The sequence below is a fragment of the Mytilus californianus genome, unplaced genomic scaffold, assembly GCF_021869535.1.
Source record: "Mytilus californianus isolate M0D057914Y unplaced genomic scaffold, xbMytCali1.0.p SCAF_2, whole genome shotgun sequence".
In the NCBI taxonomy this organism is placed as follows: Eukaryota; Metazoa; Mollusca; class Bivalvia; order Mytilida; family Mytilidae; genus Mytilus; species Mytilus californianus.
The window spans coordinates 55,796,716-55,810,777 of NW_026262668.1; the positions used below are offsets into that span (position 1 = coordinate 55,796,716).

The 14,062-nt window shown below is 30.0% G+C and overlaps 1 protein-coding gene across 1 annotated transcript in view; it reads right to left on the reverse strand.

Annotated features, from left to right (window-relative positions):
* The window catches only part of LOC127730072 (sonic hedgehog protein-like), a 31,549-nt gene extending 19,602 nt beyond the window's left edge, over window positions 1–11,947 (reverse strand). The window contains exons 1-2 of the mRNA XM_052238118.1: window positions 11,824–11,947; window positions 3,649–4,503 (exon numbers count right to left, since the gene is read on the reverse strand). Coding sequence (XP_052094078.1) covers window positions 3,649–3,957 — 309 coding nt within the window. The 5' untranslated portion in view covers window positions 3,958–4,503; window positions 11,824–11,947. The remainder of the gene's footprint in view (window positions 1–3,648; window positions 4,504–11,823) is intronic.
* Between the last annotated feature and the right edge of the window lie 2,115 nt (window positions 11,948–14,062).

A 14,062-nucleotide genomic window follows, 5' to 3' on the forward strand; every position in this document is an offset into this window, starting at 1 on the left:
ACTCAATAGGGAAAGAAACGATAAAGTCTTTGTCAATTTTCTTGTGTATATAAAAAATAATGTCACGCCTATTATGATAGAGCCACAATCAACGCCCGCATACCTGACCATTCACTTCGTTACTGGGACACCATTGGATTATAACAGAAACCAAGTTCAAGTGTTGACATTTGATGTTTTAAGATTTTCTCTTTCTAACAAAATAGTTGCTAAAATATGTGGTGACTTCAACAGATATACACAAACACTGATACAGTCAAAGTTTACATACTCATATTAAAAAACTCTTGAAACAGATTTAACATAGCAAAATAAGCGGCTTATTTAAACAAACTAGAATATAAACTAATTGGCACAACGGATGTATAGTAGACATCAATTGGTAGTGCTAGCTTTTCGCCATGAGACTTTTGTATATTTGTATATGTAATTTTACAGATTTTATTTAAAATTTTTAAAAATTTTGATATAAAAATACTTTGTAAGAAATTTGAGGATTTAAAAACTAAGAAAAAATATCCAAGCTCTCCAAACGCAATACGGACGTAGAATATCAAATCAGGCTTATAATTTAATACACCAGACGGATGATTCGTCTACATAAGACTCATAAGGGGCACTCGAATCAAAACAGGGTGAAGGCCACATCAATTACGATGGTAAAGAGCACTGGAAATCGAAAATGCTCAAAGTTGTGCCAAATCTGTCTGAAGTCATCTTTGCATTGGGATAGAAAATCCTAAGTGGTTTTATTGATTTTTGTAAACGTTTTATTACCAGTAAAATCATAGAAAACGAACTTTTCAATTATATTTCATGACAGGACAGGAGCACCGACAACAGGGCATGCGATTTCATTCGAAGACGAATTTCCACAGTAGTGTCATCGACACAGTAGTTGCAAAAACTCATCAATGATATCAGGCTTATACACCAATATAACTGACTCGAGTTTCTTCTGGTACACACGTTTAATATGTGAAAATGTTTCAAAACAAAATTAGGAGATATCGGTGTTAATTTCGATTTTAATGAAATCTTAAGACTAAATATTTGCATGAACAAAAGGAAATGGTCTTTTAAATCGTATTACGTGTGAAATAAAGAAAAAAAATCAATTTTTAAAGCATTTTTAATTTTAGACATGGCCATTTAATTATAGGTACACTTCGACACTAACATTGACCGTTCTCAAATACTAAGGGGAAAATGGTCGTCTGATAGAGGGAAAATACAATATTTTTAGTTTATGAATATAAGTTAGACTACAAAAAAAAAGAAGATAGTTTTAACAATTTGAGTCAAGCATTTTGCAGTACATTGAAATCATGTTTGAATGATTTAAAAAAAAATATACTCTTCACGTTCATCAAACGTTTAAGTTGTATGAGAAGACAAGGGGATAATTTTGTCTGTTTGTCTTTTTATTTTTTAGCCATGGCGTTGTCAGTTTATTTTCGATCTATGAGTTTGACTGTCCCTCTGGTGTCTTTCGCCCCTCTTTCAAAGTGCACAAAAGTACAGTTAGCATATAGATTATAATATTGAATTTTCAAATAATTTCACTTGCAGTGAATCAACCATTATATTTTCTCTAATCAGAATGACTTTAATTTCATCTTTGAGGAAAAGTTGGTTTGAAAAAATATAGTAATTAAAAATTGCTGATGAAATTGCTGTACATTATATTCTAAACCAATATAGGCTAATTACATATAGTGTAATACTTAAGGGTCACAAATGTTTGACTCTTTTTATGATCAATGCCTTTGTTGGAATTATATATTAATAAATTTTAAGACATATCCAATGGTGAGAGTCCCATGATTTAATATCAGTAAAATCATGTTATGAAAATTAAATCTTAATTTGAGGCAACAGTAGTTTACCGATGTTCAGATCTCACCAATCCAGTTAGAAGCTACAAATAGAGGTAGACAACAAAAATGTACGATTAGCAAAACGAGACAGCAACCTTTGGACACAAATAACCAACACACATCCATGGTTAATTTTTTCAGCGGTTGGTAGTGCAAATGATGTTCGTATTTAGGTTGACAATTTTTAACAGCAGTTAAAATAATTTCTAGATAAAATTGCGTCAAATGCAACATACACATGTTTAGGTCCCATTGACCCAGAGTTGACAATTCATGAAAATATGTTATATTACAATTTGTTTCCCATACCTATTGAAACAGGTATTCACATTTTGTAAATTACTAAATTAACGTAAAAGTTTAATTAAATCAATTTAAATTTCAGATATTTGATCGAATGTTATTGTATGGAAATCTAAAGCGTCTTGCTTTCTTAAATCGGTATACAACCTTCGTGTTATAGAATCTTGTGTGGTTATACACTCATCAAGGTGTGAAGTTCAGCAATAATGTAAAAATACAAAAAACAATCCCACATTTTGTTATGGAATTATAGTGATACAGTATGGTCAGTGTATATAAATAAGGTTTTGTAGTATTGATGTCTGAGTTAGAAGAATGACTATTAATTTAATATTAGCAATGTACGACAAAGTGTTTGGGTTTTTTTTCATCTCAACATGGTAAAAAGAAGACGACCGTATTGTAATTTGGCTACATTGTGTTCATATCCGAAACAACCAAAAAAAAAGATCAGATGAATACACATTCAATTTTAACCTAAACAACAAGGTTACTAGTAAATCATATTAAAAATATATTATTTTGATTTTGATACAGCATAAAACACACACTTCCAACTTTGTGAATCATATATGATCGAAATATTTTGATTAAACAACATGTGCGTTACTTTTTATCGTTTATTCTTAATTCTGTTCCATTACTTTCAATGCAATGATTAAGAAAAAGAATCTATCATATGTTGAATAAATTTCTTGCATATACCGCTAAAAATATGGCAAAATAACGTGTAAAATACATGATAATTAAGATATGGTATGTAGTGATTATTAAATTTTTTGTTTGCTCTAGATTTATCTAAAACCCCCAAATCAATAAGAAAATTCTAAGTGAAGTGTTCAATGTTCTCCAAATAAACTTATCACTTCAACAACTCATTAAAGATTAAATGGCATTTAACTTGTGTTAGTTTATGCTCTTTTAACGAACCATGGTTGCACAATTTTGAACAGTGTTAGATAGCATATTTTTGTACGAATATCCTTGAAAAAACCTCTTTCAATTTTGAATTTTAGAAACTAGTTGATAAGATTAAACTAAAAAAGTAATGAATTCAATATTTCACGGGTAGTATAACTCAGCAAGTTTTTGGATTTTGTCATAATCTAATAATATGATCCAGACAATCCAGTCAAAATATAGAATGAAAACTATCAATTTACTCTAGAGAAGACATAAAAAAAAGAAAAATCACCAATGAGTCGTGTAGCAAACTTAAGATAAGCAAACAAAATGTGAACATCAAAGACATTTATATATATTTTTTAGCGAAACGTATAAATCAGTACATTAAAATATCCCCAAACTCCCTATGCTGTGTCATGTAAAAAAATGTCGAAGCTAATTAATCAATATATTTAGTCGAACAGTTAAACACTCTTATTTTACAAATTATAATTCTTGTCTCATCCAAATAACAAAACAGGAATTAGCAAATCTTGTCAATAACTATTATAATACATACCTGTGTCATTAATTTGTCAGAACCGGTTCCTTCTTCGTCTTTGAATATGATGTTGGGATTTTCGTTTTTCACAAGATCTTTAAATCTGGGATCATTTCGTGAAATTTTTCCTTCTGGAACTCCACTTGCACCAATCGTGTTTTCTGAGACATTTGGAACATGTTGCTTATAAACAAGAACTGTCATTTTACCCGGCCTCCGCCGCCTTCCAGGTCCTCGGGTAGGACCACATTGTAAGGATGAACCAATTAGTAAGAACAAGACAAAATATCCAGTTAGAGTATTGTTAATTATCCTATTTGAAAGCATTCCGTGTACTTATGATTTGGCGTTTACAGACTTTGACAGTGTCTACTTGAACGCCAGGTTACTATAATTTTCTACATTACAAATTAATTACTTATATATTTTAATTAAATAACTTAAATCATTCTTTAAGACTTATTTCCACTGTTTGAAATTGTAATCTCTAAGATTTTTCTGCATGTTTCTGATAAATTGTAAATATGTCGTTTGACCTCCGAAGTCAACTCTCGTTCACAGTTATGTAACATGATGAAAAGTGATGTATTCCTGATACTTTTGTAGTTCCTGACTTTCCGGTAAATGGATGAACCATGTGACACTAGTTGAAGCATATTCCTTACCCAAACAGAATTCTGGTCTCTGATTGGAGAGTTTGTCTGAACATGACGTCAAATTTATACCTACTACTTTAATGACAGTTCGGCCCACTAACGAAAAGCATATAAAACTATAGAGTACTGATAATATCTTCAGTTTAGACAATCGGAAAGATCAACAGATAGCTAAAAACCACACTGCTTGAGTTTAAATGTTGGCCTGACGGAACACCTGGAAAAGAAGTGAATTGTGATAGACAAGTAACAGTTTACTTATTGTGAAGAAATCCGATTAAACCCTATTATTTGTGTATATGCATGTTAGATTTTACGGTCTTTACTGAAGGATTGATTGACATTGATTTTTCCCTTTTCGTAAATTTGTACACCATCTAATTCATACGGTATAGTAAAAATCCTTTAAGTGGTATAAGTAGGAACGGCAAATTTTATTGGTCACTGAGGACAAAAATTAAGTTCAAACAAGTGTTTAAGATTGATTTTATTTTAGCATATTGCGGCGAAAATGCAATAAAATCGCGTTATTTACCAAATTGTTCGAATAATTATCGCTATTTTCATGTAAAAGTTGATGCGTAATTATATCCCCATAAACTGGTAATATATGATCAATATAGAATTAATAAAACGTAAAATTTCTGTTTCCACGACACTGTATTAAAATAAATATAAATACAACTACCAAAATTTATGTATATGTGTTAAAAGGTTAAACCATTCGTTATTAAATATTATTTTGATTTTTCATATTTTTACTTATGATCTGACGGTGTCATTCTTTTTCTTTTTTTCATGAGAAATTAATTATAAAATGATTGCACCGCGACAGTGAATCACACATTTAAAAATAATAGTAAGTAAAATGTTGGAATACTACATCCTCCTCCAAATAAAGTAACAAAAAAATGAGAAAAAATGCAATTTTTGATGTTACTTATCTAAAACTTGGAAATACATATTATAATTTTTAATACAAATGCATTGCACGTTTTTGGTAATGTTTGCAACCAATAGACAGGAACTCTTCTAACAAGACTTGAAACAAAACGTATATCATCAAGTTACTCATAAAGCAATGAAGATGAAAAAAACTGTTAAAAATTACATTTGAAGGGGAAACATTTGCCAGCAAAATATTTTTTATCTTTTTAGCACAACGCAAAACGTTCCAAATTCGACGGAGCACAGTTGAATTCAAACGGTTATGATCATTTCATTTAAGACATACCCCCTTGTAATCTTGCTTATTTGAATTATCGAAAGCTTGGCCTGATGATTTATTTATGAAGATTATTCGAGAAAAGTGCTTCAAATACAGTGAAATTTCATATGTTTCACTATTATTCTTCACAACAAATTTCATTCACAATGGAAATGTCTTTATACATTATTAACGAGTTATTTTGTTTTTGCTAGTACCGTAAAGTACCAAAAAAAGCTAGGTTCATTAAGTCAACGACAATTTAATGCCTGGGATGTGAATTATAAGTGTTGAGTATGGCAAGACCCATAGTATGACCACTTAAATAGCAGAAATAGTAACATTCTTGTATTCTTGAAAATATAAAACATAATGTTAATTTTGTTGCTAGATGAACAGAATGATTTAGTGTAGTAACTTCATTTATGATGTCACCATGGCGTCATTAAGATGCTTAAGTTCACATCTATGACACAGAAAATGGCAAATTTACCAAGATTTATTCAGGTGAAGACTGTGGTTCTTATATAAGAATAAATAGAAAGCTGCAAATGAGGAAATTTTTTGTAGTTTTTGCAGTATTTTCATACATCAAAGAAATTTTAACAGCTAAATTGAATATGTAAGACATCATTCAATCATATTATGACTGATATCTATCAGAATGATGTTTTGTGTAACATCTAAAGAAATTATTTGATAGATTGTTATATTTGTGATTTTGAAATTTAAGGATATTAAAAAGTGTCTTTATAGAACTGTCTTCTTTTGGTCTACGAGTGTTTATTTTTCAAAGTTCACTCAAAATCTGAAAAATAGTCCCGAAATAAATCTCTTGTTAGTTTAAAATGTGATGTATGTATGAACATCACTTTATGATAAATCACTATTCGTAAATCATCTGAAGCTAATAGTAAATAGTTTTCTATGATTCCATTTTTTACTGTAAGTTGAAGATCGAATATTTGTATACGCCATCAAAACTGGTGCAATATTTTCTTTTATTTCACAATGATGATGGAACAATCATTTGCTCAGAATGTGAATATGATGTATAATTCTATGATTAATCTCCAAACAATCAGACTTAATTTCCGGATCCCATCTTTTGGAACTATTAGTAATTAGCACAATACTGGCCGTTGTTATCAAGTAATTATTAGATTGCTATATTGTCTAGTCATACTGTTACTTGATAGGAGGGTCTAGGTGGGCATAGTCATATATTTCTGTTACTGCGATATTTAACTGACAACATTCAATTATAAATAAGGCTTGTTTGGTTCAATAAAATGTTATATTACGTTTTGGACTGTCTACAATTTTAGTTTATATTCACACAGCGTTTGGACATCCCTTGATGTCCTCATTTGCGCAGTTACTACTTAGTTGTAACTGAAAACAGCTACAACAGTGTCTACAATCCATGGTAGGAAAGTTGACCTGGCTATAATCATTGTGTTTGTGTTGTAGATGCTAGCAGACTTATTAAAATCTTTATTTTTATGTAATTAAGGAAATATTTGACGGCTAACTATTCGTGAATTTATAGATTTTGATTACCAATATTTATTTTATTGAACATATAGAGATACGTTAATGGAAACAAAAATCATCAGTTAAATATTTGTCCTTAATACTGGGTCATTACAATATTATCAAAGAAATTACAATTTTTGTTTATGAAAAAAAACCCATCGGAGTTTAATTTAGAAAAGTTGTTTGAAAATCCGTATTCCTGTCAAATTAATTGAATTTAGCTTTATATCTTTTTAATCACATTTATTTAGATAGATTAAAATGCCAGAAGCCATATGTAACCACTTGACCGCGGTCAGTTCTAGTTAGACGTAGATTTTATGGATAAATTGTTACTGTTTGATAAAAATCACAGTTTTTAACGAACAATAACACTCTTTTATTGATGATTATTATAACAACTCGTATCTTATATAGTGGAAAATTATCACGTCTACAGACCATTGAATTTCCATCCAATTATTTATTTGGGGACTTTAATGGTCATCTCTTTCACAAAGACTAGTCCACAAACACCTGTCCTGTGTATTGTTTGGCTAGTATAATTGTTGACAGTTTGTAAATGCTACAAAATAAAACTTACAATACAAATATCAACTGGAATATTGGTAATGTAAATTTCGTACCTTTTCAATATTTTACGTTTATTTTGATAAGATATTTATAAGAGAATCATTAATTTAATTTAAAAAATTAAAAAATCGTCTTTAATCTGAATATCAAAATCTTATAATTTAATTTCTAAAATTATAAAAATGCCTGGGGGAGATTGTACTTTGATTGATATTAAGATTCAATAAAATTAGAATAGTGAAAAGAAGTTTCGGTTTTTAAAATATTACTGTGGTATTCCTGAACTAAAAACAATCCAGATATATTAATACGTGTAGTGAACTTGGTCTGATTCTCTTTAGATAACACTGCAATTAGGCAAAAAATAAGCCGTTTAGAAATTAAAATGTAAATCTTTTCAAGAAAAAATCAACTTCGAACCTTTAATTCTCTTTCAAATAAAAAGAAAAAAAAAATGAAAATGGAAAATAAAATCCACGAATACCCATGAAAGAGAAACAAAACCGTTAAATAATGAAAAAATAAAAAAATGATTATCTATAAAATGTCAATTTAGGAAGTTTCTTAACAAGTGGGGAGGTAATGAACCTTTTTGTTTTCATAAACGATATGTTGATAGAGAATCAACTAGTACAAATACCCAAAAAGGTTGAGTATGGTGACATGTAATTGTTTACCTCCATGTCGTTGGGTCTTTTGGTGAATAGTTGTATTTCATTGCAAATACAAATGAGAGACAACAGTAGCTTACCGATGTTCTAAACTCTTAAATACATATGGAATATATCAAAACATAAAATAGCCTATAATGAAAATATATAAATGTAGGTATGGATTAAAAGTTGTAAGAAGTTTGTGAAACATAGTTTTTCTTTAACATGTAAAACAGGTTATGATGATATGTTTCTTTTCAGTCTCTATAAATAGTAAAAAGAGATAAATATCAAGTAGAAACGTTAAAATCTGCAACCTATTTAATGTTGGACTGTTGGAATTAATTGTATGTCACCATGAAATAACGTCATACTTAATCTTTCAAGCATCCTATTTCTGATGATCGCATTGAACGTCAAACTCTTAGTTTTTTTGTCCTGAAAGTTATGACCTCCAAAATATAATATGATTTTCATTATGGTACGGATGAACGTTACTTTGTAAGTTATATTCAGGTGTCTTAAAAAACCACAACAATTACCCTTATATATATCCGACCTTGGTTTTGTGTCTTATACATCACGTACAAATTGATGCAGATCAAGTTGTACTGTAGTAAAAGGATTTGTATTCATTACATTATTTATGAGACATATCTATAACATAATCTGTCACCTTTTAAATAAAAAATAATAGAGCATTTTAAAGGTTTTAGGAGCGCATTGGGTCATCAACGGGCAATGATATTTTGTTCCGTTTGTGTTTTGTTCTGCTGGTAGATAACTATCAGATTGACAGCATGTCAAATCGACAAAGATTATTATATAAGTATCAATTATGTCATTCCACATCTAGTAAATGCACTTCAAATATGTAGGTAGTATACTGAATTCAGTTGACAGATAGGTTAAATCAGCATAAAGGTATCTTATTTATATATTTTCATGATGACGAACTCTGTATTTCTGTATCATTCTTATTTTTATAAGTATATTTTTTAATATTTCGTTCTCTCTTAGATGCTTAGACAGCGGTATGATATTTTAAATAGCCAAAAATATTCCTGCATAACTCTTGCCATTGTCTTAATACTTGTCCCAAAAAAAGAATATCAATTTAAAAGGTCAGTTAGATTTGATTGATTAATTGTTGGTGTTTAACGCCACTTTCATCACACTTGGCTATGTCATAGTAACCAGCTTCTATTGTGGGTGTAACCGGAATGTATGAAAAGATTTACTGACATTCAGCAGGAAAACTGGAAATCCTGGGCAATTGAGATCTAAGTCGAACAAACCTTGCCTAAACCTCAGTGTCGACAGGCTAGTGATCACTTTAGATAAACTACTTAGACCGCTTGGCCATCGAGGTCCCTCAAAGTTAATTCATCAGATATCATTGTTCATAGATTATTCCCTTAAACCGACTGGCAAGAAGAGGTTTGGTTCTCAAGAGAAGTATAAATGGTTTGTGGTTGAAATTTTGACAGGAAACACCTACTGGAGACGCTACCTCGTCGATCCAGTCTGTCTCGCTTCATTTAGAGGTATATTCAAAAAAAATTTCACAAGTTTAAAACATCGGTGAACCAATTTTGCCTCTGATTGATGTTATAAACATAATCCCATACAATATATATTTTTATTTTTTTTAAGGACTATCTTTTTACCTTGTTTTCTTAAATTTACCGATTTACATAATGTAACCATCGACTCTTTAATACACATATTTGTAAGTTCGTTGGAAAGATTGTTACAATAATAATTCAAAACTTGACAAACTGTAATTATATTTACTTGTTTGACGTGGCGTATTATGCCTGATTACTTTTGCATCAACTAATGATAACCTATATAATTAGACTGATCATTATGGGTCATTCACAAATTTCCTCAAAAGTACACGGAAGACGAAGAAAATGGCGTAGTTTTAGAGGAAAATCAGTACATCAATATATATAAATGGTGATGAAATCTTTCCTAGAACCTTTGATGTTTACACACACACACACATATATATACAAGTCTAAATTGAAAACAACGTTCAAACCTATGATTGCATTGGATAAAAACCGCAATTTATATATATATATAAATGATTACATGGATACCTTTTAATATCAACTGAACCTGTCTCTTGATATGAGCACGAATAAAAGTAATAGAATGATATACTTAATTAAATATTGATGCAAATTGTCTCATATTTTTTATTCTTTGGAGACGGTCAGCAGTGGTTTATATCTAACTTTGTCCTTAGCTAAAGGGCATTTCGAATTTAAAAGCTAATCGGTTTTGAGCATTATCAATTTATCATCAATCTATCTTTTCCTTAATTATTGTGGAAATTATACAAGATATACTTAATAATTAATGTTAACTAGTAAACAACTTTTTTACAAAATGAGACTCATCACCGAATTTGTACCAATCATGAGCAACACGATAGATGCCACTATTGGAACAGGATCTGCATACCATTCTGGAGCACCTGAGACCACTCCCATGTTTTTGTTTAGGTTCGTGTTGAACAGTCTTTAGTTTTCTATGTAGTGTTTTGGGAATATGTTTGTTTTTTCGTCGTCTTCTGATTGTTGCCATGGCTTGTAAAATGTTCTCGACTTATAAGTTTGAATATCACCTTGGTATTTTCCGCCTTTTTGAAAAAAAAATAAATCTCATTTCCATTTGGAATGTTCAGACAAAGTACTGTGAAGAAGAACCTGTTGAAATTTCTATCTAAATTTTTGAACCGTTCAGATACATTATATCAAGTCAATTCAGTTACGTTTAATTCATGTTTAAACATGATTTATCAGAGAATGACTACAATTTGAAACTCTCGAGAAGTTGAACACCTTTAAATAGTTTATCGTGTAGACATACCGATTCTTAATTAGTTGTTTAAAAACTAGTATAACCTTCAATAGCTCGATGCGAAATATTTGGAAGGCTAAATGTTTATGCATTATTCTGCGCAGACAAAGAATAGCAAAAAATGTCTAATAGACATGTGGTATGATTTATTGTTGGTTAATAGTTCTATCAACTTCAAAACTAACTAAATTATATCAATATCGAATTTAAAATTACTATATTTTGGTATTGATTAAAACAAAATCAGACCAAAAATTGAAAGCATAAATTTAGGAAACAGTAGTTTAGTTAACTGTTGATGTTCAAATATCATGTACCGACGGTGTTTAAAACTATTCCCATATAGTGCAACTCGATAAATGCATGCAACGTTGCATGTACTTTGATTTTGATAGAAAATATTTAAAATGATTGCTTCTACAAAGAGTAACAACCACGACAGATTTTCCAATTAAAACGTGGAGGTCAATGCTAACTGAATATTGAGAAAAAGAAAACAATTGACTTTAAAATAGGAATGTAGAGTAATAAAAAAGAATCAAAGTTATTTTCAATTAAAACAAAAGAGGGAACGTGATAATGTTATATCTACAAGAAAGATCAACTAACAAAAGCTCAGATCTTAACTCTCACCGTAATAAATTACAAAAGATATAATCGAAAACAAGTGATAATCTCCATATCTTACCTTAACAAGTTATAAATCCCTTGTTTAAAGTTAAAACAAAAATTTTTTCTCACGATCTACCCGTTACAACGGTAAATCCGCAAGTATTAGGAAAAATTTGATCAGGTTACGATAAGAGTGCAATATTTTACCCTGGGTTGGTAAACACAGAAGTTGACTTGTGTACAGGCGGTCAGTTGATCAATTAATCGATTTAGTAGAGTGTTTAATCTGGGCAATTGATACCAAATTTTTGTCACCACGCCTTCTTCAAAACGTTGCGTACTTTTATTTTCACACCGTCTGATATTTCAAAATATGATATTTCGAATAAAGTTTAATTTATAATTTGTTAAATTTAACATTACAGTGAGAAAATTTAATTCAGTTTATAAAAGCTCTTAATAAAAAGAAAAGATTCATAGCTGACATTAGTAGCTAGTCTCATATGTATACATACGACAAACATTTCGCGTGTTTAGTTTCACCTGTACACAAAGTCCATAAAACTGTTTAAATATGAGCACAAAATTTAAAAAAAAACAATGTTAGTTAAACTTTAAGTAAACCAATACAAGGTATATATATACATATATGTAAATTATCTAACAGGTTAACAATTGTGTAATAAAATAAAGGTGTTCTATCAAAATAATTAGAATTTTTAGAGGAGGGTCCAAAACCAAAACACTGAATGCTGAAGGACCTGATGTCATCGCCATTTTGTATTTCCGTTTTTATTTTTAAATGGTTTTTTTCTCTATAATTTGTCAAATGGTCAGTAATAGTTTTTGTGACAAAAAATTCAGGCCTTACTCTTTTTTTGAATAATGAATTTATTACCCAATTTTTTTCTACAATGCTGAGCTATTTCAAAAATGTTTGGCTATCCAATGCAAGATTTTTGGATAGGTTAGCCTATTTATCTATAGTTTAAGACTTTCAATGATTTATATAAGTTATATATGTAGCTTAAAAAGAATAGCAGCAAAGATTTCCGAGAGAATGAAATCTTAATATTGAAACAGAATGCTGCTTGTTAAATAAGATACTTTCAAATACATAAATCAAAAAATAAAAAGGTAAATAAACTGATTTTGGAAATTCTATGATTTCACCATAACTTGATAGATCATATTTTAAAAGTTCTTATTTAAGTATAAGAAAACATAAAGACCACATGACAATTATAATTTTTCATATAAAACAATTATTTAGAAACCACGTTTAATCGAATTATTGAACAGTGGTATACAACTGTTGCCTTTAATTATGCAGGTTTTTTTTCTCGCCTTGAATCCAACAGTCAACAATGTTGGAATTTCATTTTTACACTTGCAAGTGTATATCGTTCCGACAACGTTATTCAAAAATCAAGCTGTTCAGAAACCAACGACACAACCGGCAATACTGAGTCCAGGTCCTTAGACCTCTCGGTCACCCAAGTTTTATAACGATAAAGAATTCATTAGTTGAGTGTTGGCTTTCATCGTCGATTAATCAAGGATATTAGCACAGTATTAATGCATACGGGCTTAGAGATGGTGTTTTCTGATTGAATCAATATATTTTCACATACATATTCACAGAACATACTGTGCTGAGTTAAACTTTATACAGATACCGTGTTAACACCAAATTTAAGTGCAGGAAGCAGACAAATAGGAGTCAAAACCTTTACGCTAATACCAATATTCTTAAATGCATTAAAGTCCCACGGTTTGAAAATATTAACCAAACGAGATAATATTTTATACTTAATCCATTATGATAGACTTTCAAACGCAATTTTTGGGTGTTAATATAAAAATGCAAACAATAGCTACATGAAACATCATTAGACTTGCACGTTATATCGTTATATTGATTAAAGTATGTTAATAGTTTTTTAAAAACTCGTCTGGAATATTGGTCCTTCTAGCGGCCCACTTTATGAGGTTTAAAAAAATAAAATAGAAAACGTGAGGGAGCTTACAAACTACAAGTCATACACATAGACAAAACTTCATAAGATCAACTTCTCATTAGTGATTTGCAACCTTAGTCTTAGTACATCTTTATCATTAAATTAACTTAAAATTAACCAAATTATCGTTCTAGTATCTTTTATGAATTTATTACAGCACCTGGTTGATGCCACCAGCCTAATAGCCAGCACTTCTGTGTTTACATGAAATATCATTAATGCGGTCATTATTAAAATAGTTATCAGCAAACTGTATAGATTTTCTACCCCAAGCATAGATTACTCTGCCGTATT